This window comes from Triticum dicoccoides, chromosome 6B, assembly GCF_002162155.2.
Source record: "Triticum dicoccoides isolate Atlit2015 ecotype Zavitan chromosome 6B, WEW_v2.0, whole genome shotgun sequence".
Classification (NCBI taxonomy): Eukaryota; Viridiplantae; Streptophyta; class Magnoliopsida; order Poales; family Poaceae; genus Triticum; species Triticum dicoccoides.
This window is the reverse complement of record NC_041391.1, coordinates 156,102,439-156,126,769: the sequence shown is the minus strand read 5'-3', so window position 1 is coordinate 156,126,769 and position 24,331 is coordinate 156,102,439. Positions and strand designations below refer to the sequence as shown.

The window sequence follows — 24,331 nt, the reverse complement described above, 5'->3', positions numbered from 1 at the left end:
AACGCTCACTGTTCATCCCAGAGGCAGCATCGATCGGCTTCAGTTAGCAGCGATCGATCGATCGGGTTCAGTAACACGTAGCCTGCAGTGCAATCGCTCGGGTTCAGTTAGAGCCCAACGCCTCGCTCGGGTTCAGTTAGATCCACCGCCTCGCACACACGCGCGTACGTGTATGAGAGAAACGCGCATCTCTCGGCGCCCGACCTCCCACCGTAACCGGGAACTCCCCGAAATTTTCCTCGCCCTTGCTTCTACCACGGTTTTTTCCGTCATGGACGACCCAAAGAATGTCATGCAGTTGCGTCTCTGGCCCGCCCAGGACGAAAAGCCCATTTTCTATCATGATTTTTTGTCATAGAAGTAGGAGCCCACCACATATATGATGATACCGGGTTTTGTCACAATTATCGTCATAGAAGTGTCATATGTATGACAGAAAAAAAATTCGTTCGGCCCAAAATGTCACGGATGTGTCTGTTTTTTGTAGTGCAAGTAGTCCGAAACGATTCTGCATCTACTACTATTACTCCACTCATCGACCGCTATCCAGCATGCATCTAGAGTATTAAGTTAATGAAAACAGAGTAACGCCTTAAGCAAGATGACATGATGTAGAGGGATAAACTTATGCAATATGATATAAACCCTATCTTGTTATCCTCGATGGCAACAATACAATACGTGCCTTGCAGCCCCTTCTGTTACTCGGAAAGGACACCGCAAGATTGAACCCAAAGCTAAGCACTTCTCCCATTGCAAGAAAAACCAATCTAGTAGGCCAAACCAAACTGATAATTCGAAAAGACTTGCAAAGATAACCAATCATACATAAAAGAATTCAGAAGATTCAAATATTTCTCATAGATAATCTTGATCATAAACCCACAATTCATCGATCTCAACAAACACACCGCAAAAAGAAGATTACATCGAATAGATCTCCATGAGAGAGGGGGAGAACATTGTATTGAGATCCAAAAAGAGAGAAGAAGCCATCTAGCTACTAACTATGGACCCGAAGGTCTGAGGTAAACTACTCACACTTCATCGGAGGGGCTATGATGATGTAGAAGCCCTCCGTGGTGGATGCCCCCTCCAGCGTAGCTCCGGAACAGCCCCCAAGCTGGGATCTCGTGGGTACAGAAAGTTGCGGCGGTGGAATTAGGTTTTTTGCTCCGTCCTTGGTCGTTTGGGGGTACGTAGGTATATATAGGAGGAAGAAGTACGTCGGTGGAGCTTCAGGGGGCCCACGAGGCAGGGGGCGCGCCCTAGGGGGGCGCCCTCCACCCTCGTGGCCTCCTCGAAGCTTCCTTGGCGTAGGGTCCAAGTCTCCTGGATCACGTTCAGTGAGAATCACGTTCAGTGAGAATCACGTTCCCGAAAGTTTCATTCCGTTTGGACTCCGTTTGATATTCCATTTCTTCGAAACACTGAAATAGGCAAAAAACAGCAAATCTGGGCTGGGCCTCCGGTTAATAGGTTAGTCCCAAAAGTAATATAAAACTGGAAAATAAAGCCCAATATAGTCCAAAACAGTAGATAATATAGTATGGAGCAATCAAAAATTATAGATACGTTGGTCATTGGTCACATGACGATGTGAACTATGGGTGTTAATCACATGGTGATGTGAACTATTGGTGTTAAATCACATGGTGATGTGAACTAGATTATTGACTCTAGTGCAAGTGGGAGACTGAAGGAAATATGCCCTAGAGGCAATAATAAAGTTATTATTTATTTCCTTATTTCATGATAAATGTTTATTATTCAAGCTAGAATTGTATTAACCAGAAACTTGATACATGTGTGAATACATAGACAAACATAGTGTCACTAGTATGCCTCTACTTGACTAGCTCATTGAATCAAAGATGGTTAAGTTTCCTAGCCATGGACATGAGTTGTCCTTTGATTAACGGGATCACATCATTAGGAGAATGATGTGATTGACTTGACACATTCCGTTAGCTTAGCACTTGATCGTTTAGTATGTTGCTATTGCTTTCTTCATGACTTATACATGTTCATATGACTATGAGATTATGCAACTCCCGTTTACCGGAGGAACACTTTATGTGCTACCAAATGTCACAACGTAACTGTGTGATTATAAAGGTGCTCTACAGGTGTCTCCAATGGTACTTGTTGGGTTGGCGTATTCCCATGGGGCCATAGGTCAGTATATAATATACATTTACATGTATAGAAAATATGCACGATACCCCTTATACAATGGGGTAAATACAAAAGGCTACATGACTTTATATACAGTAATCTAACACCTGCTCTCCACTCAAACTCATGATGGATCAACAACAATGAGTTTTGAGAGATAGAAGCCATGATGCGCTCTAGTCTAGTCCTTTGTAAATAAATCCGCCAACTATAACTGAGAAGGCACATACTAAAGAGCAATAACCTAATCCTGCACATCGATGCACAAAAAAGCATCAACACCACTCAGCCTCTGCACTCGAATGGGAAACTGCAATACGTTTCTTCATCTTCCAGGCAATGAGAGAGCCACCAAGAAAAACACAGTAAACATAAAGTGAACGGTGATCAGAGGGATCACTAGCCAACATAGCATCTGAACAGGCCTGAACTTGTGATGAGCTGGAGTGGGGGAAGAACAAGCGGTGAGAGAACGTACCGTGAAAATATTGAAGAACACGAAGGAGGTGACTGTAGTGATGAAGTGGGAGTATAAATAAATTGACTCAAAATATGGACATGGTAAGAGATATCTGGATGAGTGATAGCTAGATAAACAAAACTCCCGACAAGATGATGATATCGTGTCATACTAGACAAGGGGTCACCATCAGTCGCACGGAGGTGAAAATTGAGCTCCATGGGAGTCTCAGTAGTGCGCTCATCAATAAGAGTAGCATGGAAAACCCTTGCTTGCTCTCTAGTTAACTAACATTGCCGAAGATTTGCTTGTTATCGACTTTATTAATCAACCTAGAGGGTCAAAGACCCTGTGCCAACATTTGAAACCTTGTTTCAAATTCGGGAAAACAGGATGAAACCTACAAGGTTTAGGGAATAATTTTGAATCCCAAAATAGGGTGGCAAAGTAAATTATTATTTGGGCATAAAAGTATTCTTAATAAGTTCCAGATAATATTTAGGCTCTTAATAAATCCCTCGACCGATGCCATCGTCGGCTAGAATCCAACCACGGCAACCCTCCCAAATAAGTTCCCCATTGGGTACTCGCCTGTGCCCCCTTGTCCATCTTTTTCCCCTTGATCTCGTGCATCTTGCTGACCCATTGGTTCTCCCAGAAGCGCTCGTTTTGGTGTAAGCCATCCGAACCCAAGAGCTCCGCCATGGCCGCCTCTCCGGCGAGCCCCGCAACCGTCGTTTCCATCGTCCCCGAGGGCAACCGAGGCCACCATCAGCACCACCACATTGAGCCGCATCCACCCGAGCCCCTCCCCGTCCCCACGACTCCCCGTGCGCCAAATATGTTGAACCAAGGGCATAGCACCGTCGTTCAGTGGCATGCCTGCATTTTTCCAACGACATCTACGGTGACCTAACCCCGGTGAGGCCCAGATCTAATCTCGTCCGTTTGTTTCAATCCAACAGCTCACACACGCACTCACTTACCAAATTGGTACCGGCCGATCACGTCTTGGCATGTGTCCCACCTTATCCAAAACATTATTCAGAACAATTTCCCTTTAATTGAATTATTTGGTAGTTTTATAGAAAACCCTTGGAACTTCAAACCATCATAACTTTTATCTATAAATGCTAATTTAGTGAAACTTTTTGCAGAATGATCCTTATGAAATACACTTTCACCTAGTCCAAAAATATTTAGCCTTCGAATAGGATAAAATTCAAATTCAAACATAATGTATTAAAATTTAAATTGGGCATAACTTGCAATTTCTAAATCCAAATTAATTGAAACTTTTTTGCAGAATAAACTTAGTAAAATATAGTTTCAAATTATCTCACTGAAAATCAAATTTGAATAATAAAAAAAATTAGGTAAGATTCAGTAGATGCTAGAATTTAAAAGAAATTTGAAACTATTTGTGTTGACTTTAAATAAAAGACCTAAATGGAATATTTCCTTTTGCAACTAAGTTAAGAAACTTAAAATGAACTTTATTAATATTTTTGAATTATTATTTAACTTTAGAAAATTCAAAGTAATATTTGGATTTAGTTCAAGTTGAAATTGGTTATAACGTTAGAACCATGAACTCAAATTGAATAAATCCTTTTGCAATATAATAGGGAAACTTAAATTTTACTTAGTAAAATTTTGGAGTTAAATTGATTTTAGAAAAATGAATTTACATTGAATTTAGTCCAAGCACAGATAAGACTATAGGTCTTGAATTTATTTTCTTCGTATTCCTTTGTTTTGTCGGTTTTAATCATTTTCCTTTTTAAACACATGTTTACTTTTTCTGAGTACACAATTTATATTTGTAGCACACACTTGAATTTTACTTTTTACATAATTTGGAAATTTTTATTTACATGATGTATATTTTTTAAATACATGTGTTGAGCACTTTTTGTGAATACGTGGTGATGTTTTTTCAAATACTTTCTACATTTTAAAATGACAGTAAACATTTTTCTAAAACAAGTGATACTTTTATATTGTAGAAACATTGTAAAAATGTCAGGATATATTTTCTAATGAAAGTAAAAAAATATAAACTTACACGAATATATTTTTTTACATATATATAACATCTATTAATGTAAAAAATACTTTTAAAAAATGCAGGAATATTTCTATGAAATGTGATCTACATTTTGTAATGGCACTGTACATCATTTTTCTTTATTACACATTTTTTATATCATACCCGCATCTTTTATTAAAAAATCACATATATTTTTGCGAAACACGAGAACAGTCTTTTTGATTGTTGCAAACCCTTTTATTGAAAGTTATCAACATTTTAAAAGCTGCTCTGACAATTTTTTATACTATGTTAAATTTTTTCAATTTCTTATGTAAATTTTGATTTTTAACTTTATGCATTTAATTTAAATATAAATAAATGTACAAAAGGAAAAAAGATAATCGGTTGGCGCCATAATGACAAGCCACTTTCTACTTGCCCGACCCACCATCTACACCCTATAGGTGAGGCGGCCATACATCTCGTAGTAGGTGGCACATAGCAGCACCCCTCGCGAAAGCAACTAACAAAGGGTTCCCCCTGTCGAGGCTCCTGCAAAGGTCACTTTTGGTAGCATGCGATCATGTCAAGTTGACCGCCCAGCCATCGTCACGTGTCACGTGCTGGTGCTCCCTCTAAATTTAGTTTTGATAATTCTGTACACATTTTTTGAGATTTTGGATTTTGGGGTTATTTTAGCTTTGCGGTATTCGCCTGCTTTTCCCTATGTTTTGTGGATTCTTTTTGCAAACCACAACTATGGTTCTTGGAAAAGGGGGAAATTGTGCTTTCACTAGAAGCATAGATTTGCTTCGCGTGGAACTACAGATTTAACTTTCACGAGATGCACATAGTTGTGCTTCCACAAGAAGCGAGATTTGCTTCTCGTGGAAGTAGAATTTTTCTTCTGCAAGAAGCAACACTGTGCTTCTCGAGGAAAAAAATCTATACTTTCATAAGAGGAGCATAGATTTGCCTCCGCATTGTCAAAAAAGGAAAATAATAATATGAAAAACCGCAACCAAGCTTCTGGGCTCTGATTTTTTCTTCCATTTTCCTGTATTTATTTTTTGGTTGTCTTTTTTGTTTTTATTCTCTATTATTCTATACTAGTATTCATTTTTTCCATGAAAACATAATCATGGAAATCTATTAACATGAGATCTAACTTCAAACATATCACATTAGAAATCCAACAGGAAAACGATTCGGGATTTAAACACATGGTATAAAAGATAAAATATCTTAAATAAACAAATTTACGAAAAAAGAAAACTCATTGGTTGTGACAAGTGATGCCACTTGTCAGCATCTCAGAAGGTGGGAAACAATTTCTGTAAAGGATAATCCTTAACTATTAACTAATGATTTCGTGCACCCCTTAAGTGCTCTATATCTCGCTTATAGCGAGATGGCAGCTCCCCTCTAAAGCTTCCCTGCAGTGTGCACGCATATGTGCCTACTCAATAGCGTTTTACCCAGTCCTTCATCGTCAATCAGTTCGCTAGCGTGTTAATTCGGGTGTTTCTATTTTTTGTTGTTCTTTTCTTATTTTTTTGGTTTGGTTTTCTTACTTCTTCATCGGTTTTCTTTCATTTTTCTATTTTCTTCTTTGTACCTCTTTTTTGTCATTTCTTCAATTTTTTTGTTTCTTCCATATTATTTGTTGGTTTTCTTTTCTGTCTCATTTTCTCCTTTCTTTCTTCATTTTTTTGCTTTTTTCTTGGTTTCATCTGTTTTTTGTTTTTACTTTGCTTTTTTTTCCTTGGTTTTCATTTTTTATTTTTTTTGCACTTGTTTCTTTGGTTTTCCTTTTCTCTTTTCCCTTTTCTTATTTCAATTTTTGTTTTACATTTTTCGCATACATAGATAACATTTTTAGGATATGTTTAAGCTTTTCTAATTCATTGTTAATATTTTTTCAAATAAATGTTTTGATAACTATTGTTTCATAGACATTGTACACTTTTGGTATACATCTATACTCCCTCTGTAAACTAATATAAGAGCGTTTAAATCACTAAAATAGTGATCTAAACGCTCTTATATTAGTTTACGAAGGGAGTAACTTTTCTAATACAAGTTTATTTTTGTACATGTGGTTAATTTTTTTTTGAATATATGTGTTGACGTCTAGTTTTTTACACATCATATATTTTATTATACATTTGATACATTTTTTATACATGTTTAATATTTTATATATGCATGTTTATATTTTTACAAATACATGATTAACATTTTTTAATCATATAATTTTTGCTACTTAGTTTTTTCATAGACATTGTAGATGTGGTGTGTACACAAAACGTATTTCTGTACACTTTTAATATTTACAAACATGAATAAATTTTCTGAAACTTTTAGTTTTTTATCTTAGTTTTTTCCATATACATGGTATATTTTTCGTATACAGCAGAAACATTTAGGCGCTCGCTTCAGGCCGTAGCAGCACGTTCCAGCCCACTGATCTGGCAGCCCGCTGTTACCTTTGGTGGACCAAACCCATAAATATACAGCAAACCTGGCCAAATGGGCCGGCCCGGCCCGGCACCGCACGGCCTGGGTTAAACGGGCCAGGCACGGCTCTGTGCTTTTATCCCCGAACCCCTCTTGCCCTCCCTCCTATAAAAGCCGCCCGCCTCCGTCTGCCCCCCGCACTCCATCGCCTCGCCGCCGTTCCCCGCAACCCCCTGTCGACCCAATCTCACATCACCCGACGCCTCGTCCTCTCCAGATCTTACGCCTGCCCGCCCGCCCGCCCGAGGTGAGCACTTCTACATCCCGATTGGAGTTTGGATTGGTTGGTAGGCGCTGGTTCGTAGGTCTCGGATCCAGCGTGGTCTCCCTCCGAAGATGCTCGTTCCGATTGTGGTTGGTAGGCGCGGCGCGGCGCGGGTTCATAGGTCTCGGATCCAGCGCCGTCTTGTATCCTATTCTATTTGTATGAGGAACCTCGACTAGGATAGGATTTAATTAGGGTTTGTTTGTTTGGTAACACCACCTAGGCAGGGTTCGATTATCCGTAATAAGGAATCAATCTGACGTTTTAGTTAGGGTTTGCTTGGTTTCTCAAATGGTGTATGAATGAATTCTTCAACTGTGCCTGTCGCGATTTTGGGCGGGGCAAAATTGGAGGCATTTTGTGGATGAAAGATTGGGGGAAATGCTAGATCCACTCGAAACCGAGCAAATCCATGGATCAAAATCAACAAAACTTCATCATACCAACAAATCACAAAAAAAATTGGTTGGTGGGGAAATTTCGAATTAGGACAAAAAACAACAAAATCAAGCTAGAAAACGAATATTAATTTGGATGGAATTCATGCTATGTTGTTCGATTTCAGTGTATTAATTTTTTTATCAACTATTTGGAATTCATGTTCTAGCTCTGTTTGGATAGGTAACAATATTTTTTGGGATCCTAAAATATTTATGCACAGCACTTAACCTGCAGCTGCTGATTAATGTTGTAGTCATATGTGCTGCTTTCCAGGTATTTGGTTGTCGTTTTTGTTTATTTATTATATGTGATACTAATATTTGCCAATGATGATGTATCTTTTGCCAACCAATCTCTAGTCTTCTTCTTGAGGACTGTAAATGCTGGTTTGGTTTTCTGTGCTCACTATGCCCTTGCACATGGGATGCAATTTTTTATTAGCAATTATTTCCCAGCTGTTTAGTTTATTGTTTCCTTTGATGGCGAGGCATTAATTCTGGAGATGCAATTTTCTTGCTCACAATAATACAATGAATGATGGGATCTCTATGTACTTTGAACCAAATTGTATTCCCTCTGTTAATTATTTTTCTGTTTTGGGTGATTGAGTGTATACATTTATTTTGTTTAGTTGCCTATCAGTATACATGGTTTAATTGCTTTCACTTCACATTAATAACTATTCTGTCGCACAATGCAAATATGATGCTGTCCTAACTAATTAAGTAGAAGCTTGGTGCTGTATGGTCTCTTCCTGACATTAAATCCTCTGTTTGTGAGCTTGTAGCAGCAACTGTTCTGCTGCAGTCTGCCAAAAGGAAATGGTGCTCTACCCAATCAACTCCCATGCCCAAATCCAAGACCTGCAGGCCCACTCCGATGAGCTGGGCCACTCCAATAATCCCATGCTTGTGAAGCTTGTCTCTCTGGAGTCGGTGCGCATAGCGCGCGAGTCGTATGCACTCCTCCGCCCGCTGATCATGGACTCGATGTTCTGGCCATGCCCGGAGATGGATATCCTCTTGGTCGTGGCAGGCTTGTCGCTGGAAATCCAAATGCTCGAGCGTGATGTGTTACCCAAGCTCATGGTTCAGGAGGCCAAGCTGGAACGGGGCGCCCTGGAAGCCCTCCTACTCATGAAGAACTCAGCAATTGCGATCTCACATCTGAGGAAGTGCTTTAAGTTAGCCTTGGGCGTATTGGCCGAGAAGGATCTGGTCTCACCCCGAGTCGAAAAGCTGAGCACAATGCTAGAGGATACTGCTGTTCATGTACTCAAAGGTAATTGCAACATGCTTCAGGAGTCTGTCCCGTTGCTGGTCCAGCAGGTCACCCATGTGTTGGAGACCCCGGTTTGTTTCTCTGATCCTGATGAGTGGAAGAGTGATGATGAGTAGACTTATAAGCCAGCTCGAGGCTGTTGTGATGAGTATTTCTTAGGGGGTGGCAAACAGTTTAGAACCAACCCTTTATGTTTGGATGTGTTATTAATGGATTTTAAGTGATATGTTTCTTGGGTAGTGTTTTCTCATTCATATGAATCATCATCACATCACAAAAGAAAAGAACGAAAGAAAATGCTTCAGTGCATGTAACGACATGAACCAATATCTGGTGGACGAATTGATATCACCAGAATACACTAAGATAATCATTCTGTTGCAAAATAATTATTCATGGAAATATAATTACATGTCACATGTATTTGATATTGTAGAGTTTAAAACTACTGTGCATAAAATTTGAGTGCAGAATCACTGTGCGTACAATTCCTGTATCCAAACCAGAATGGATGCAAACCCAAATAAACTAATTTAGCACACCCACTTTAAGTAAAATAGACCTGAATGGATGCAAACCCAATGATTTAGCACACCCACTTAAGGAAAATAGATTCCATCAATCCATCATTTCGTACAGATTTGAGGTTCACCCCTGAGATTTTTCGATCCAGAAGAAAGCAACACATACGTATGGAAACCAAAGGAGCCTCCAAACACGTTGCAGTTTCTGAATTTAGTCAATTTTAAGTAACTAGCAAACATGCCCGTGCGTTGCAACAGGAGAAAAAAATTACCTCTCATACACACTCTCGATACATCAGCAAATCTTTTGAAATCGTGCATGATTCCACATGAAAAACAACATAAGTGATGTTGCGCTAAAACATAAAGACGTGATGATTTTTGAAGTGTATTCAAGGTGTTTCCAATTTAGACAATATAAATATATATCTAGTTGCAGGTATATCTTTACGCATTTGTTGTCGTTCCTCCTCGCTGGTGCACAACAAATATTTGCATTACAATGAAAATAGCAAAGTATATTTTATTATTTAATGATAGCATTTGCATAAGAGCATTATTTTTGCCTCCTTTATATATGTGCTTATTTTGTAATCCAAGTCAAATCTTAATTTGGTTGCAAACATATTAGACAACTCCATAAAAAACAATCAATTTGTAAGGACATGCATACCAAATGTTCAAGGTTGCATATCAACATTGATATTCTTAAAAAAATGATTTTTTTTAAACAATATGAAAATTAAAGTCAAGCCATTGGTTTACGTAATGCTTGTATCAGCAACATTGTACATTTTTTATACATTAGAAACATTTTATATATACACATTTAATACATTCCAATTTCATGGTCAACATTTTTTAAAACATATGTATTTTTTATGTCTACTTTTTATACATATCCTACATTTTTTGTATACATCAGGAATATTTTTTATATACACGTTTAACATAGACAAATACATGTACTATTTTTGAAAACTTATATTTTTTTATGTCTACTTTGTTCCATACCACATTATATATGTTTCTGTACATTTTTCTTATACATCAAAAAACACTTTTTGTATGCACATTTGACACTTTTTTAATATATGATTAACATTTATTAAAGAATGAAAAATTATATTGCTATTTTTCTATACGAACTGTACTTTTTTGTATATAATGGAAACATTCTTTCTATACATGTTTGAAATTTCTTTAGTGCATGATTAACATTCTTTCAAAGTCTGCATATAAGTGATTTTTATGATTAAAATATTCATAGTATTTCGAAATAAAGCCAAAAGAAAAAATACAGAACGTATGTAAAAATAAGCAAGAAAAATAAGTGCTAAAGGCCGCTCTAGGCCGGCCCAATCGGGCATCTGTCTAGAGAAAAGGGGGAGCAAAAGGGGAGTAATAATAGAGAAAAGGGGGAGATGGGGGATCGAACTTAGGTCTTCTTGGCGGAAGAGGGAGATTCCAGCCAGCCGGGCTGACCAAGCCCCTCACGTATTTTAGGGAATCAGGACCTATTGAACCAAACGCAATGGCCGACTAAAAAAACGAATCGTTTTTTCCACTTACCGGGGGCATAGGTGGGTAAATTATGTGAACTCTATGGGCAAATTCCGTGACATAGGACAGAAATCCAATTCTCTTTATTATTATAATATAATATAGGTAAAGATTTTTATTGTCGATGAATCATTATGTAGATCAAAGCATGAGATCGAGAACTCTCATCAACTCTAGCGAGGACACAAAATCAAGTGAATAGGATTACAGTTTGGAGGCTCCTTTGTTTTCCATTAAGTATAATCATAGTCGATCATTTGGGGAAAGGATCCTCAATTCCATTAAGAGAAAATTTAGTTTGGGGGGAATAATAATAAAGTGGATGGGTCAGATTTCTGGCTTGGAATCCTGATGGGATTACATTTGCGCATAGTATAATCATAGTCAATCATTTGGGGAAAGGATCCTCATACCCATCTAAATCTTGAACAATAATAACAATAAACAAAATCAAAGAACAAGAATACAATATAGAAGAACCATGGATCAGATTTCTGGCTTGGAATCCTGATGGGATTACAGTTGCGCACAGTATAATCATAGTCGATCATATGGGGAAAGGATCCTCACTTCCATTCTATTAATTTTCACGACGAAACAAATCAGAAAAAAATATATACAAGAACAGGAGACAAAAGAAGCGCGTAGATGGTACGACGAGATGGATCAGAATTCTGGCTTGGAATCCTCTGATAAAGGATTGCATTTGCGCACAATGTAATCATGGTCGATCAGCTGGGGAAAGGATCCTCACTTCCATCTACATCCAGAACGCAAACTCAACACAGAAGCAAGATCAAATCTGACGGGGGATGCATCAGACAAACGAAACGAATCGAATTGCCAAGAAGATAGCACCAGTAGAGACATAGATAAAAAAAGCTAAAGGATCTACGGAGAGCAGGAATAGAGGGCGAGAACCGGGCGGCCGCGGAAGACGACGGAGGACCATGGGAGGCTGGAGGACTGCGCTATATATTGGGGGTTGTGGGCGCGGAACCGTAAACCCTAGCTCGCATCGCATCGAACGGGGGAGGATTCGTCGCATCTGCGGGTAAGATTAGGGTGCGTTCCCTCCTGCGACTACCCGACGACTACTCACGCCCCTCCCATGCCATGGAGGCCAAGGACCAGAGGGGAAACCCTTCTCCCACCTAGGGAGAAGGTCAAGGAAGAAGAAGGGGGGGGGGGCTCTCCCCCTCGCTTCCGGTGGCGCCGGAACGCCGCCGGGGGCCATCATCATCACCGCAATCGTCACCAACACCTACGCCATCTTCACCAACATCTCCATCACTTTCCCCCCTCTATCTATAGCGGTCCACTCTCCCGCAACCCGCTGTACCCTCTACTTAAACATGGTGCTTTATGCTTCATATTATTATCCAATGATGTGTTGCCATCCTATGATGTCTGAGTAGATTTTCGTTGTCCTATCGATGGTTGATGAATTGCTATGATTGATTTAATTTGCTTGTGGTTATGTTGCTGTCCTTTGGTGCCCATCATATGAGCGCGCGCGTGGATCACACCATAGGGTTAGTTGTATGTTGATAGGACTATGTACTGGAGGGCAAGAGTGACATAAGCTTCAACCTAGCATAGAAATTGATGCATACGAGATTGAAGGGGGACCAATATAACTTAATGCTATGGTTGGGTTTTACCTTAATGAACGTTAGTAGTTGCGGACGCTTGCTAATAGTTACAATCATAAGTGCATACAATTCCAAGTCAGGGATGACATGCTAGCAGTGGCCTCTCCCACATAAAACTTGCTATCGATCTAGTAAAGTAGTCAATTGCTTAGGGACAATTTCGCAACTCCTACCACCACTTTTACACACTCGCTATATTTACTTTATTGTGTCTTTATCTAAACAGCCCCTAGTTTTTATTTACGCGCTCGCCATATTCTTGCAAACCTATCCAAAAACACCTACAAAGTACTTCTAGTTTCATACTTGTTCTAGGTAAAGCGAACGTTAAGTGAGCGTAGAGTTGTATCGGCGGTCGATAGAACTTGAGGGAATATTTGTTCTACCTTTAGCTCCTCGTTGGGTTCGACACTCTTACTTATCAAAAGAGGCTACAATTTGATCCCCTATACTTGTGGGTTATCAAGACCTTTTTCTGGCATCGTTGCCGGGGAGTCATAGTGTGGGGTGAATATTCTCGTGTGTGCTTGTTTGATTTATCACTAAGTAATTTTTATTTGTTGTTCTTAGTTGTTTTCTATCTTTACTTATGGGTAGGAAACGCAAAATACCAAAAAAATTAGTTGTACCTACTGAACCAATGTTTATGAACTACATAATAAACTTTAAACAAGCAATCTGATGCAAACACCAAAAATAAACAGCTGTTGCAGTCATGCCTAACCAAATATATACAACAAAGTTTGAAGGCTTGAGATGGGCAAACTTACATTATTAGTGAAGACATTCTCTATAAAGGCCTTGTCCATGCTGATGGGGGGGGGGCAATTCAAGAAGTTACCACAGAATCTTCTTCAAAAGCATTGCCTTTATTCTACATTTTGTTAAGAGTAAATATAGATGTGATAATATACGAAAAAATGGAGAATATTTAAGATAAGATGAAGAGTGATGCTACATAACCAAGTAGATATAAATGTAAGTGCAGCGATACAGGCAAAAGGTACAGCCAAGAGCAATGCACAGCTAAACTTTTTCAGTACCAACCTTATGGTAAGAGTAAATATAGATCTGATGTGTAGAAAATGAAGGGCAAGGGAAAATAAGCTGCAGAGTGATGGTACATGAACAACTACCTATCATTATAAGTACACTGATAAAGGACAGCATGTACTTACAAGAACAATGCAGAGCTAAAAAAACATTGGCATTGGATATATTCTACACTAATGTAATCATTCATACAGATCAGATAATATGGAGCGAACAATTGATAAGCAAGCTATCATGCATCCTGCTGTCACACAATGAACCAGGTATGTATGCAAGTACAGTGATACAGGACAACAGGTACTAACAAGAGCAAAGCACCTGGCAGCATATTTGTGATATCCTATCGTTCTTGTCAAACCGGAATTCTTCTTCGAGCATATTTCCTGCAAAAAAGATCCGTAAGGCACATGCAAAAAAGTAGAAGTTCAAATTGTCATGTGATTTCATAGACAGTACCTCATCCTGGGAACGAGACCAGTGCATAACAAGGTTTTTCCATTCAATGTCTTCTAAATTTAGCACAGGAGACTTCACCGAAAATTCGTTTATAGACTTGCCATCAAAGTGTGATTTCCTCAGGTAACACCAATACTGCTGCAATGCTTCCTTGAAAAGCACAAGCAAGCTTTGCTCGTCATGACTATCCAGATTGACCCTCGCCTAATTACAACAATGTAATGTAAATCATTGATGTGTTCAATCAGCAGAAAACAGGAAAATAATAATCATTGATGTGTTCAATCAGCTAGAAAGGCTTTGAATACCAGCTCTCTTCAAGTGAAGGTGCGGTACTGTTAATATCGGTGTAACTCTCAAAGGCGACACGGCTCCCCGCATTTCCTTGCTATTCTTATAGGATTCAATTGGGCAGGCCACTACAAATCCTATTCCTATGTCTACAAGATCCTACGAATCAAAGAGGCTCAAAGTGTCCATCACAACCGACCATATAGACCTCTACACTACAAATGTCCCTGCTCATCTTCAGTACAAGGAACATATTGTACTACTATCATACTCCCTCTGTTCCAAAATATAAGTCTTGGTAGAGATTTCCACTATGGATCACATATAGATGTATCCAGATACATTTTAGAGTGTAAATTCACTCATTTTGCTCCATATGTAGTCCATGGTGGAATCTATACAAAGACTTGTATTTAGGAATGGAGAGAGTACATATTAAAGAAGAACGGAAGAGGAACATGGTAAAGAAGAGAAAGAAGATTTTGGATAATAAAATGTTGGTTGCGCAGTGCCCACACATGATGAACCAGAGCGCATTAAGAATGCAACTCCCAGCTATCTCTCGACCATTTCAGGCGGTTGGATAAAGATCCTACGTCTCCTAACCCTTCTTCTTCCTCGTCTCTGATTCTTCCCATACAGAACACCGCACGGGCCGCCGGCCGGATCAACGGCCCCCACCGCCTGTGTTCCTCCACCACCCCGACCCCCCACCCCCGCCCCAACCCCCACCCGCGTCGAGTTTTCTTCGTTCGGCGAGGCCCCACAACCACACGAGCCCCTTCGATTGCACCGGCGAACTCCGGCGAGCTCTGAAAAATCGACTGACCCAATTTAGAAATTTAGTCTACTGTGATTTAACTAGTGTGGAATATAAAAGGGGAAAATCATAAGCATTGGGAGTATAGTGTTGAGCGTGCCATGGCGGATCTGAAGGTGCAAACCGGACAAAGGCAACTTTGCAACCAAGACAAGAAATCAGAGTAAAGCAGTGGCGATCTATTTTCTTGCTGCGATAAATAAGTTGAGCAGATACGAAAGAGTACTGCCTCTGGTGCGGCACCGTGTATGCATCTGCTGAGAATTTGACGGTGCTGCGGTAGCGATGGATGTCGGCGGCGTGGAAGCAGATCTAGGAGGGTAGACAGTGGCGGCGGGGCGCGGTGGACGAGACGGTCGTAGGAGCGGCGCCGGCAAGGTGGATGACGACGGGGATGAAGCGAGAGGACGGGATGCAAGGATCCCGGTCCGCAGCCGTGGATGAGAGAGGTCGATCTCTTGTAATGGACGGCGGCGGCGGGGTATTAGCTCCGGCATGGTGGAGGAGGACGGTGGTGGATGGGGTGGCGGACGGCGGCGGATGGAGGAGGGTGGGGCGGAGAGGGTGTTTTGGCGCCCACGGAGTACGAATGGGGAAAAGGGATATAGAGAGGAAGGGGGAACCATGTATTCAGGGCGCGCTTGTCTCAAATGCAAGGAAATTTACAAACTTAGCCCCCGTTTCAAATTTCTACTACATCACAGCAACACTAATCAGTTGGGGATAGGACGGTAATCTCGCATACACCGAATATTTGCCGACAAGAGTTTGTTTTTGGCGCCCACCGTGTAGGAATATGAATCGGGGAGGGAGTCAATTTCGGCCGAGGACACACTGTGTTTTGGCGCCCACCGTGTATGAATCCGGGTGAGAGGCGCATTTGGGTGAAATTACAAACCTACCCCTATCGAAACCTATAGAAATCCAGCAGATAGGCTTTGCGTGGCAGGGATAGGCAGTAGTGATTTCCATCTCGCAGATTTTGGTTTCGGGCGGTTACTGCGATTCGTTCAAATTTTGCAGAGTGCACGTTTACCGTGCCAACTCAATTCGAATCCCGTTTGTATTCTATTTTTTTCGAGCGGGATCCATTTTCAATTGGAATTACATTCTATATACATCATTTTTTTATATATACTTTCAAAAGCACAACACCATTTATACATAAATATGGTTTACAAATGGCATGATCTCAGATTCATAAGGTTGTATCCATCAATTTGGATTTTCAAATATTTGAAACCACTTTATGTTGAAATCCAATGTATGCATTCCTCGCTAACTATCTCCAATTAATGTGTGTTTCACGCGTTTCTTTTTTACTTCTCAAACATGTATAATGTGTTTCACACACGCAACATATAGTGTAATCCCGTTTAGACACTAATTACATATAAACCATGCATTGTTTGTAATTGAAGAATCTATGGATCACCAATATTGATAAATTATATAACATTACACGTGTGCCCAAATTCAAATGAATATGCATGTTTGATACACCAATTTGTGTTATGATATTATCAATGTCGTGATCTCCAGTTTAAATATTTGAATCCCCTTTAATCCAGATATTCGTCTCATATAGCTATCACTCATGCTTATATAGGACTATCTCTCTGGACCTATACGCGTTCATCATCTCTCAGGTATCTCTCGTGCTACCTGTATGTCGACAATGATCTTTTATCTTCCTAACACACTGATGGTACTCTCTCCCTCGATCTTCATCACTCTATCTCTCTCTAAGTATATCTCGCTCCCTGCTATGTGTCTCTAACTATGATTCTCCATGTGGAATCTCTTTCTCTCACACAAACACAAAACTTTGTCTCCCGGGGTCTCATTTCTCTCTACTATTCCCATGTGTGCCACTCGCACACCCCTCATACAGAGATGTTCTTCGCTCCTTACATATGAGAACCTACGACTCTTCCTCTTCAATATCTCTTTCTCACACACAAACACAAACTCTGTCTCCCAGGGTCTCATATTTCTCCATTGTTCTCTTGTATGTCGCTCACACACACCCTCTCTCGTATGTCTCTCTAGCTATCACTCTCGTTGTGAAATATCTTTCTCTCTCGCAAACACAAAACTCCGTCTCTCTGGATCTCATTTCTCTCTGATATCTGTTTATATGTGACTCACACGCACCCTCTCTCTATCTCTCTCACACCCACACACATAACCCAACCTTCTGATCCACTCGACTCCTATCTCTAACGCACACTAGCTAGCATCTTTATCTTTCTATTTATCTGTTTCTCCATCAACCTTCTTTCTCGCCCTCACTCTTGATTCCTATCACGCACACTACATATGTTTCTCTCTACATGCAGTCAAGTGCCCTCTCACACACATATATAACTTCACCCTTTGAACCACCCGATGGTCATCTCCAACACCCAAACTAGCGGATGTCCCTCTAGCTAGCATCTCCATCTCTGTATCTATCTGTAGTTTCTCCGTCAACATTTCTTTCTCGCACGGAGTCTTGCTTCCTATCACCCACACTATATATGTCTCTCCATACATATGCATTTATAGGTTGGTCTCTTTTGCACAATCGTTGCGCCTCACTCCCTCTGCTCGCCATAGATGCATGCTCCAGCCCACGCCACTATCTCTTAAAGACAAAAAGACATGCTCAATTGTCGGGCCTTCTTCCCTGCATTCTCACATGCATGCATATTGTCATACCGATCCGTCTCTCCCATGTTGCTGATCTTATGACTTATGTCTTCTTTCTTTTATCTCGATCATGCGCGTGCGCACACACACACATCCCACGTATACATGTATACCTCTCACACATGCACGTTCAAGGTCTCTATGTCTCCATACGTAGTTAATTACCCTCAATCCTAACGCCACATCAAATCATTCTCCTCTTTTATGCACATAACTTCTGCCTGGATGGGTAAAACACACATTCACACTTAACAATCTCCTTCTAGCTCCCCCCCGCCTCTCACTCTTCCCCTATATCCCTGAAACCAATAAGACCATCCCTTTGTTTAATTCCCGCCTACATGCACCATCGATATATAGTAGTCTTCCTCGGTGTCTCTCGAACAAACACGTTCTCTCGAAGTCGACTCCTCTCACGCGCGCACACCTTCTCTTCCCTCTCTACGGGCATTTTCTCTCTTGCACCCCATCGTTGGTGGCCTCTGCCATACACGCCACCTCTCTATGATGAAGCCATGCACACTTAAATTACATCCGCCACAGAGGACCCCGCGACACACACACACACACACACCCCTACACACACTAAGACTCCATCTCTCTCTCTCTCTCTCACACACACACAAACACACACACACGGACGCACGCACACACGCCCCCCACACACTAAGACTCCATCTCTCTCTCTCACACACAAACTAAGACTCCATCTCTCTCTCCGCCCCTCTCTCTCTCACACACACACACAAACTAAGACTCCATCTCTCTCCCTCTCCTCTCTCTCTCTCTCTCTCACACACACACACACACACTAAGACTCCATCTCACACACACATGCTCTTGGCGGAGCATTTGTTCCTACCACCCTCCATCCAAGCTTACCCGTATAATAAACAATCAGCTTTATTTACTTGCATAACATGGACAAATTCCACTTTACTTTATTAGTCAGCAAACTTATCATCTGTACCCTTATAAAAAAACGAGTTGGCGGTGATGGTGTGCCTGCCATCTTGTAATACATACCATATGATCTATATCTGAGGATAGAAAGCAAACTATGATAATTTTACAAAAGATACCCGCACCTCTCTCCACATCATTATCTCCAGCAACCTCATTGCTCAGTAATTAAAAAAGGAATAAGTCTCTGGAACAATCTAGCATGCATGGTGGCCCCTGCCGCCTGCCGGCGCCGTCCATCCCCATGCCTCCGCCCATTCCGACCACCAGTCACCACCACGCTCCACTCCTCCTCGCCTTATCTCTCATCTTTCATTTTTTCGATGACATTCTCGAGATACCAGTTTTTCGATAAAATTCTCGAGATATCATTAGTTTTTACACATGGGATTACTCCTGCATGGGTCAATCACAACAGGTGTTCTGTAAAAAAATGCATATTGATGTTCCGTGCAATGCACGAGAATCTTGCTTGTAATTATATAACGCAAATCACGAGCAGAAGTGACATTTTTTTGACACAACCACGTTAACATGGCCACGTAAATCACTAGCTAAAGTAAATACCATTATACTTATATCCCGATGCAAAAGGTTGAGTACATGTCCGAAGAGTAGTGTCGCACACACGCACTATGTCTCTCAGAATCTCTCTCTCACACACACCAGTTATGTGACACCCACTTAAGCATACACGTATGTTACAATTTGTGCACCCGCGGGTACACGTGATGCTGCGCATTTATTTAAGCCGGAAGGCGAACCCAAACAGTAGCTGCATTCATTCCCCTCCCGCCGCCTCTTCTCTGGTCGCCGTCGCCCGGTAGCCATGGGCCGGCTGAAGGTAACAACATACGCCATACTCCCGCCGGAGCGGCGCTTTAATTTGGAAATTTTAGTGGTCATGCATGCATCTTTTTGTGCTAGTACTCCTATATAAGGGTTGATCGGTCGATTCCTGCGGACGTGCGCGGGCGGTGGAAGAGGAAGGAGAAGGGAAGCGGGCTGTGGAGTAACGTTTTTTACCACAATTTCTTAGGAAACTGAGTGCAATAATTGAGTAGTTTTGCAAACTACCAGTACTACACCTGAAACGGTTCAAAACCTATACTCCCTTGCCAGCGCACGCTTCCCGCATGAAACGGGCAGCGTCGCCCTAGAGCATCAGTGCCGCATTAATGCCCGGCCAGAGCGAAGGCGACCTCTCACTGGCACCGGCTTTGAAGTGGCGCGACGGCCGAGAGAGCGCCGCTTCCCGGTGCACGTGACTGCTCTGCGTCGAGACTGGCCATAGGCCCTGTTTGGATCCATGGGTTAGAGTTAGTTTGAGCTAGTTGGGGCTCAAATAGCCCTAAAGTACTCCCTCCGTCTAGGTGAATAAGTCATCTTAGATTGTGCACCGTGACCAAGGAGGAGGGGAAAACTAGAGAACTTAATGTTTATTTACTAATTAATAGCATTGCATGCAATGAATTAACCACTACATGTCGCGTTTGGTAGTTTCAAGTCATTAAAAGCATGCACACCCACATCTCTTATTGGTTGATATGTCAAGAAACAAGAAACGAGGTAGAAGTTAATGCACCGCGCCTAAGTGTTTTGGGATTATTTGGTTTTCGTAAGATGACTTAAACACCTAAACGGAGGGAGTATCCAAGCATGAGGGTTTAAATTGGAGCAAGTTGCACCGAACCCACCAAAAAAAACTATCCCACCCAAGAGGTGATAACTGGAGATAGTTCTCATTGGGACCACTGAAAAATCACTTTTCTCTCTCCATGAAGTGCATTTATTGTCAATCTAACCCTGTCACCCAAACACCTCTTTGGCTACAGTTAGTTCAGGGTTAGTCATGAGTTAGTCTAACCTCTAGCTAAGTTAGAGTATCAAACATGAGCAGTATAGGACATGCAAGTTGCTCAAAGCATACATGCAAATTCGTACGTGAAAGGATTTTTTTATTTTTGAAAATGGAACGTGAAAGGATTTTTTTAGAATGCTCTTGGCATGTCGCTAACATGTGATAGTTAACCGACCTCAATAGACGGCAGAAACGCCAGCCCGCCGCACTTTGATAGAGACGAGGAGGGAGAAGTGATACAGGCTGCTGGATTACTAGAGATAGGTGTCGCACAGAAGCCAAGAAATATGGTGATAGCATGGGTTAGCCATGTACTAGTATGATGTAACTACACTGGGCTGCCATGTTTCGTACTCTTCCAGTCCATTGTGGAGATGATTGGTTAATTTTATATCGCTGAATAATATTAAATATTATGAGTGCAGACGCTCCACCACGAGGTTCCTTGCTCCTTCTCGGTCGTCCAGAATCTATGTTCTTCCACTCTATTTTTTTACATGAGCTTTGTTCATCCTTTTGCCAACATGCGAGACATCTAGCATCAAGGTGCACGTGTTATGCAAGGATCGTTCCATCTATATGAAGAACACGTGGGACTGGAACTACGAGACGAACATGTACCCAGGAGTGGACGTACGAACCTGAGTAATGTAGCGCAGTAGGTGAAGTAGAAAGGCACAAATGGTATGAACATGCGTGGCATATAGGGTGTGTTTGGTTGCGTTCTCGTCTCAGCATAGTTGTTCCCTCTTCATGCATGCTCAACTCAACACCCCTCTTCATGCATGCTCTCTTCATGCATGCTTCTAGTGTATTTGTGCTAAACTAGTGTGGACTCATGCACCCTCCATTTACTCTACCAAACAACCAAAAGTAGGTCGAGAAGGGAACTCTTGGGCGGCATTTGTCTCTTACTACGTACTACCACTAAATGTTGTACATGCAATGCACGGTGATGTTATGGAGTACGTGCCTAAGTACTCTACTACTACTATATTAGTTGGAGGCACATATTAACTTTTATATTTGTTTACATGTATGCCCCGAGACCTTCCAACTAGACGTGTCTTTGTCTCCAGGTCGCACTTTGTATCGTTCATACCACTAAGTACTACTACGTGTGGTCTCCAACCCAGAAGTGGAAGAAGTGGAGACGCTCTACCATGCTGTTTTTTTACGCTGGGCTCTACCACGCTGTTCATGTCCCACTCCTTTCGCTGACATGTGTGACATCCAGCACGTGCCGTGTTTGGCACCCTTCGTCGTAAGAGTTGAAATGCTAGCATTCATCAGAAATAAAAAATAATTATAAATCGGCAGTGATACTATTTTTTTTGCGAACCAATCAGCAATGATACTATACCACACGGTTTCCTTGCTCCTCGATATCAGAAAGAATACTTCTGTTCGCCAACATGTGGGACATCGACCATCCTAGTCCACTTGCCATGCACGCAGAACTCCAAGGGAGTCACCCAGGTCGTCGCGCCGCAGTAACATGACTAATGGGCCGTCAAATCACAGGCCCACTTCCCACTTTGAAGTTGCTCGGACGAAGGAACCATCATGACTTCGTTGAATTCCACTTCTTAAAGAAAACTACTGTACCATCAGTACTGCTAGCTACAGTAGTTACTCCAACAGAGGCCTCCTTTCGTTCATAGGATAGGAATATGAAAATCATAGGAAGTGAGCTGACATGCATCTCAATTCCTACAGAGAAAGAGATGCCATTTGATGCTTAGGATAGGAATTTTTCCATTTAGTCTAGGCTAATGTACTGGTAATTTGCTCTAAAAACTACAGTAGTAACTAGTACTAGTATTGGTACATGCTCGTACTCAGACACAGACACACACACACTAACTACTAGTACTACTACTTCTCACATGCTGGCCAGACACCGTCGTTCTCCTTCCCGGCTTTGTCGGCGACACCCCACCATGCTTGGATCTCCGCCGACCTCTCCGCAGCAGCGCGTGCGTCCTTTTCTTTCTTGCGGCGGCGGGCCTCTCTTTTCTTGAGTACTTTCTGACTTTTCCGCTCCCTCTGTGCGGCTTTGGCCGCTTCTTGCTCTACCGCCCATTCGGCCTTGGAATCTTGAAATTCCTCCCACATAGTTGTGAGGTCGCGAGCGGTGATGAACTCGACACGGGGGGATGCCATCGCTTCCCTACCATTTTTTGTGCGGTCGTGGGCGGCGAGGAACTCGGTGCGGCGGTATGCCATCGCTGCCTTACCGGTTAGTGTGCAGCGCGGTGGCATGAACAACGCTTGGTGAGAGCTCTGGGGTGGAGTGGCCGGACAACCGTATAGTGCATTGGTTTGTCAAGAGCTCAAGGATAGAAGACGAAGCAAATTTGGATCCCCCTTCAATCCTGGTCATTTATCACCGAGTAAAATGCATTGGCGGTCATCGAACTTGTCTTGATAGCTCACTTTGATCATTGTATACGAGATATGGTGATTATACGGTCACTGGCTCAGCGTATAGCTCCATATTTGTCTGGTTGACCAGGCAAACAGTCCGCATGCGCCTCATCAGCTCGTGTTCTTTATCTATCTATCTATGCGGGCCTACCTGTCTTGAAGATAGAAATAAAAACCAAAATTATGCGTATGTGACATTACTGTTTAGACGTTTGCTGGAGGCCTCCGCGAACACGGAGCATGTATTCACCTGGCTCAACACCAAGAGATCACCCGCCCGCCGCGCACGGACTCCATGAAATATATGGTGATAATGTGAGGTGGGCCATGCTAGAGTCCGGACCGCTTCCGGAGCCCGCTCTCACTGCTCTGGCCCCTCAAGACGCCAGCTGCCCGCCGCATGCATGCATAGAAAGTAGTACTCCTTATGTGGAGGAGAGAGAGGCATTGACAAAGTCAAGGAGTGGGCTCTGCAAGCAGAGCTCGTCTCTACACGTGCTCCTAGGTATAAAAAAATAATTCTAAAAAAAGGCATAAAAACAATTGTGTCTTAAAAAAAGAAAGGTAAAAAACATTTGAGAGGAAATAGATAGAGAGAAAGTGAGAAATTGCTATCACCTGGGCATTACATGAGGAAGGAGGGAGTGGTGCACATGCCAAGTTCACTAGGCTGTCGTGTTTCACACTCCTCTGTCGTAATAGTGGAGACAATAGCTTTCATCAAAAATAAACAATGAATACTCGTTGCTCGTCCTCTATATCAGAAAGAATACTTTCATTCGCCGACATGTGAGACATCGACCATCCTGGTCCACCTGCCATGCACAAAATTATCCTGGTC

The 24,331-nt window shown here is 41.7% G+C and overlaps 1 protein-coding gene, 3 non-coding genes and 1 pseudogene across 4 annotated transcripts; 1 reads left to right on the top strand and 4 right to left on the bottom strand.

The window, feature by feature from the left end:
* Positions 1-7,538: 7,538 nt before the first annotated feature.
* Positions 7,539-9,419, top strand: LOC119324035. Its single transcript, XM_037597766.1, has 2 exons — positions 7,539-8,172; positions 8,680-9,419. The coding sequence occupies exons 1-2, from the start codon at positions 8,157-8,159 to the stop codon at positions 9,294-9,296; spliced, it is 633 nt and encodes a 210-aa protein (XP_037453663.1). The 5' UTR covers positions 7,539-8,156; the 3' UTR covers positions 9,297-9,419.
* A 2,059-nt stretch (positions 9,420-11,478) lies between these two features.
* Positions 11,479-11,549, bottom strand: LOC119327004 (annotated as a pseudogene).
* A 40-nt stretch (positions 11,550-11,589) lies between these two features.
* Positions 11,590-11,684, bottom strand: LOC119326991. Its single transcript, XR_005158333.1, has one exon. It is a non-coding gene; the product is annotated as a small nucleolar RNA Z103 (small nucleolar RNA).
* A 64-nt stretch (positions 11,685-11,748) lies between these two features.
* On the bottom strand, positions 11,749-11,843 carry LOC119326988. The gene has a single exon (XR_005158330.1). It is a non-coding gene; the product is annotated as a small nucleolar RNA Z103 (small nucleolar RNA).
* An 85-nt stretch (positions 11,844-11,928) lies between these two features.
* Positions 11,929-12,027, bottom strand: LOC119326985. The gene has a single exon (XR_005158327.1). It is a non-coding gene; the product is annotated as a small nucleolar RNA Z103 (small nucleolar RNA).
* Positions 12,028-24,331: the final 12,304 nt, after the last annotated feature.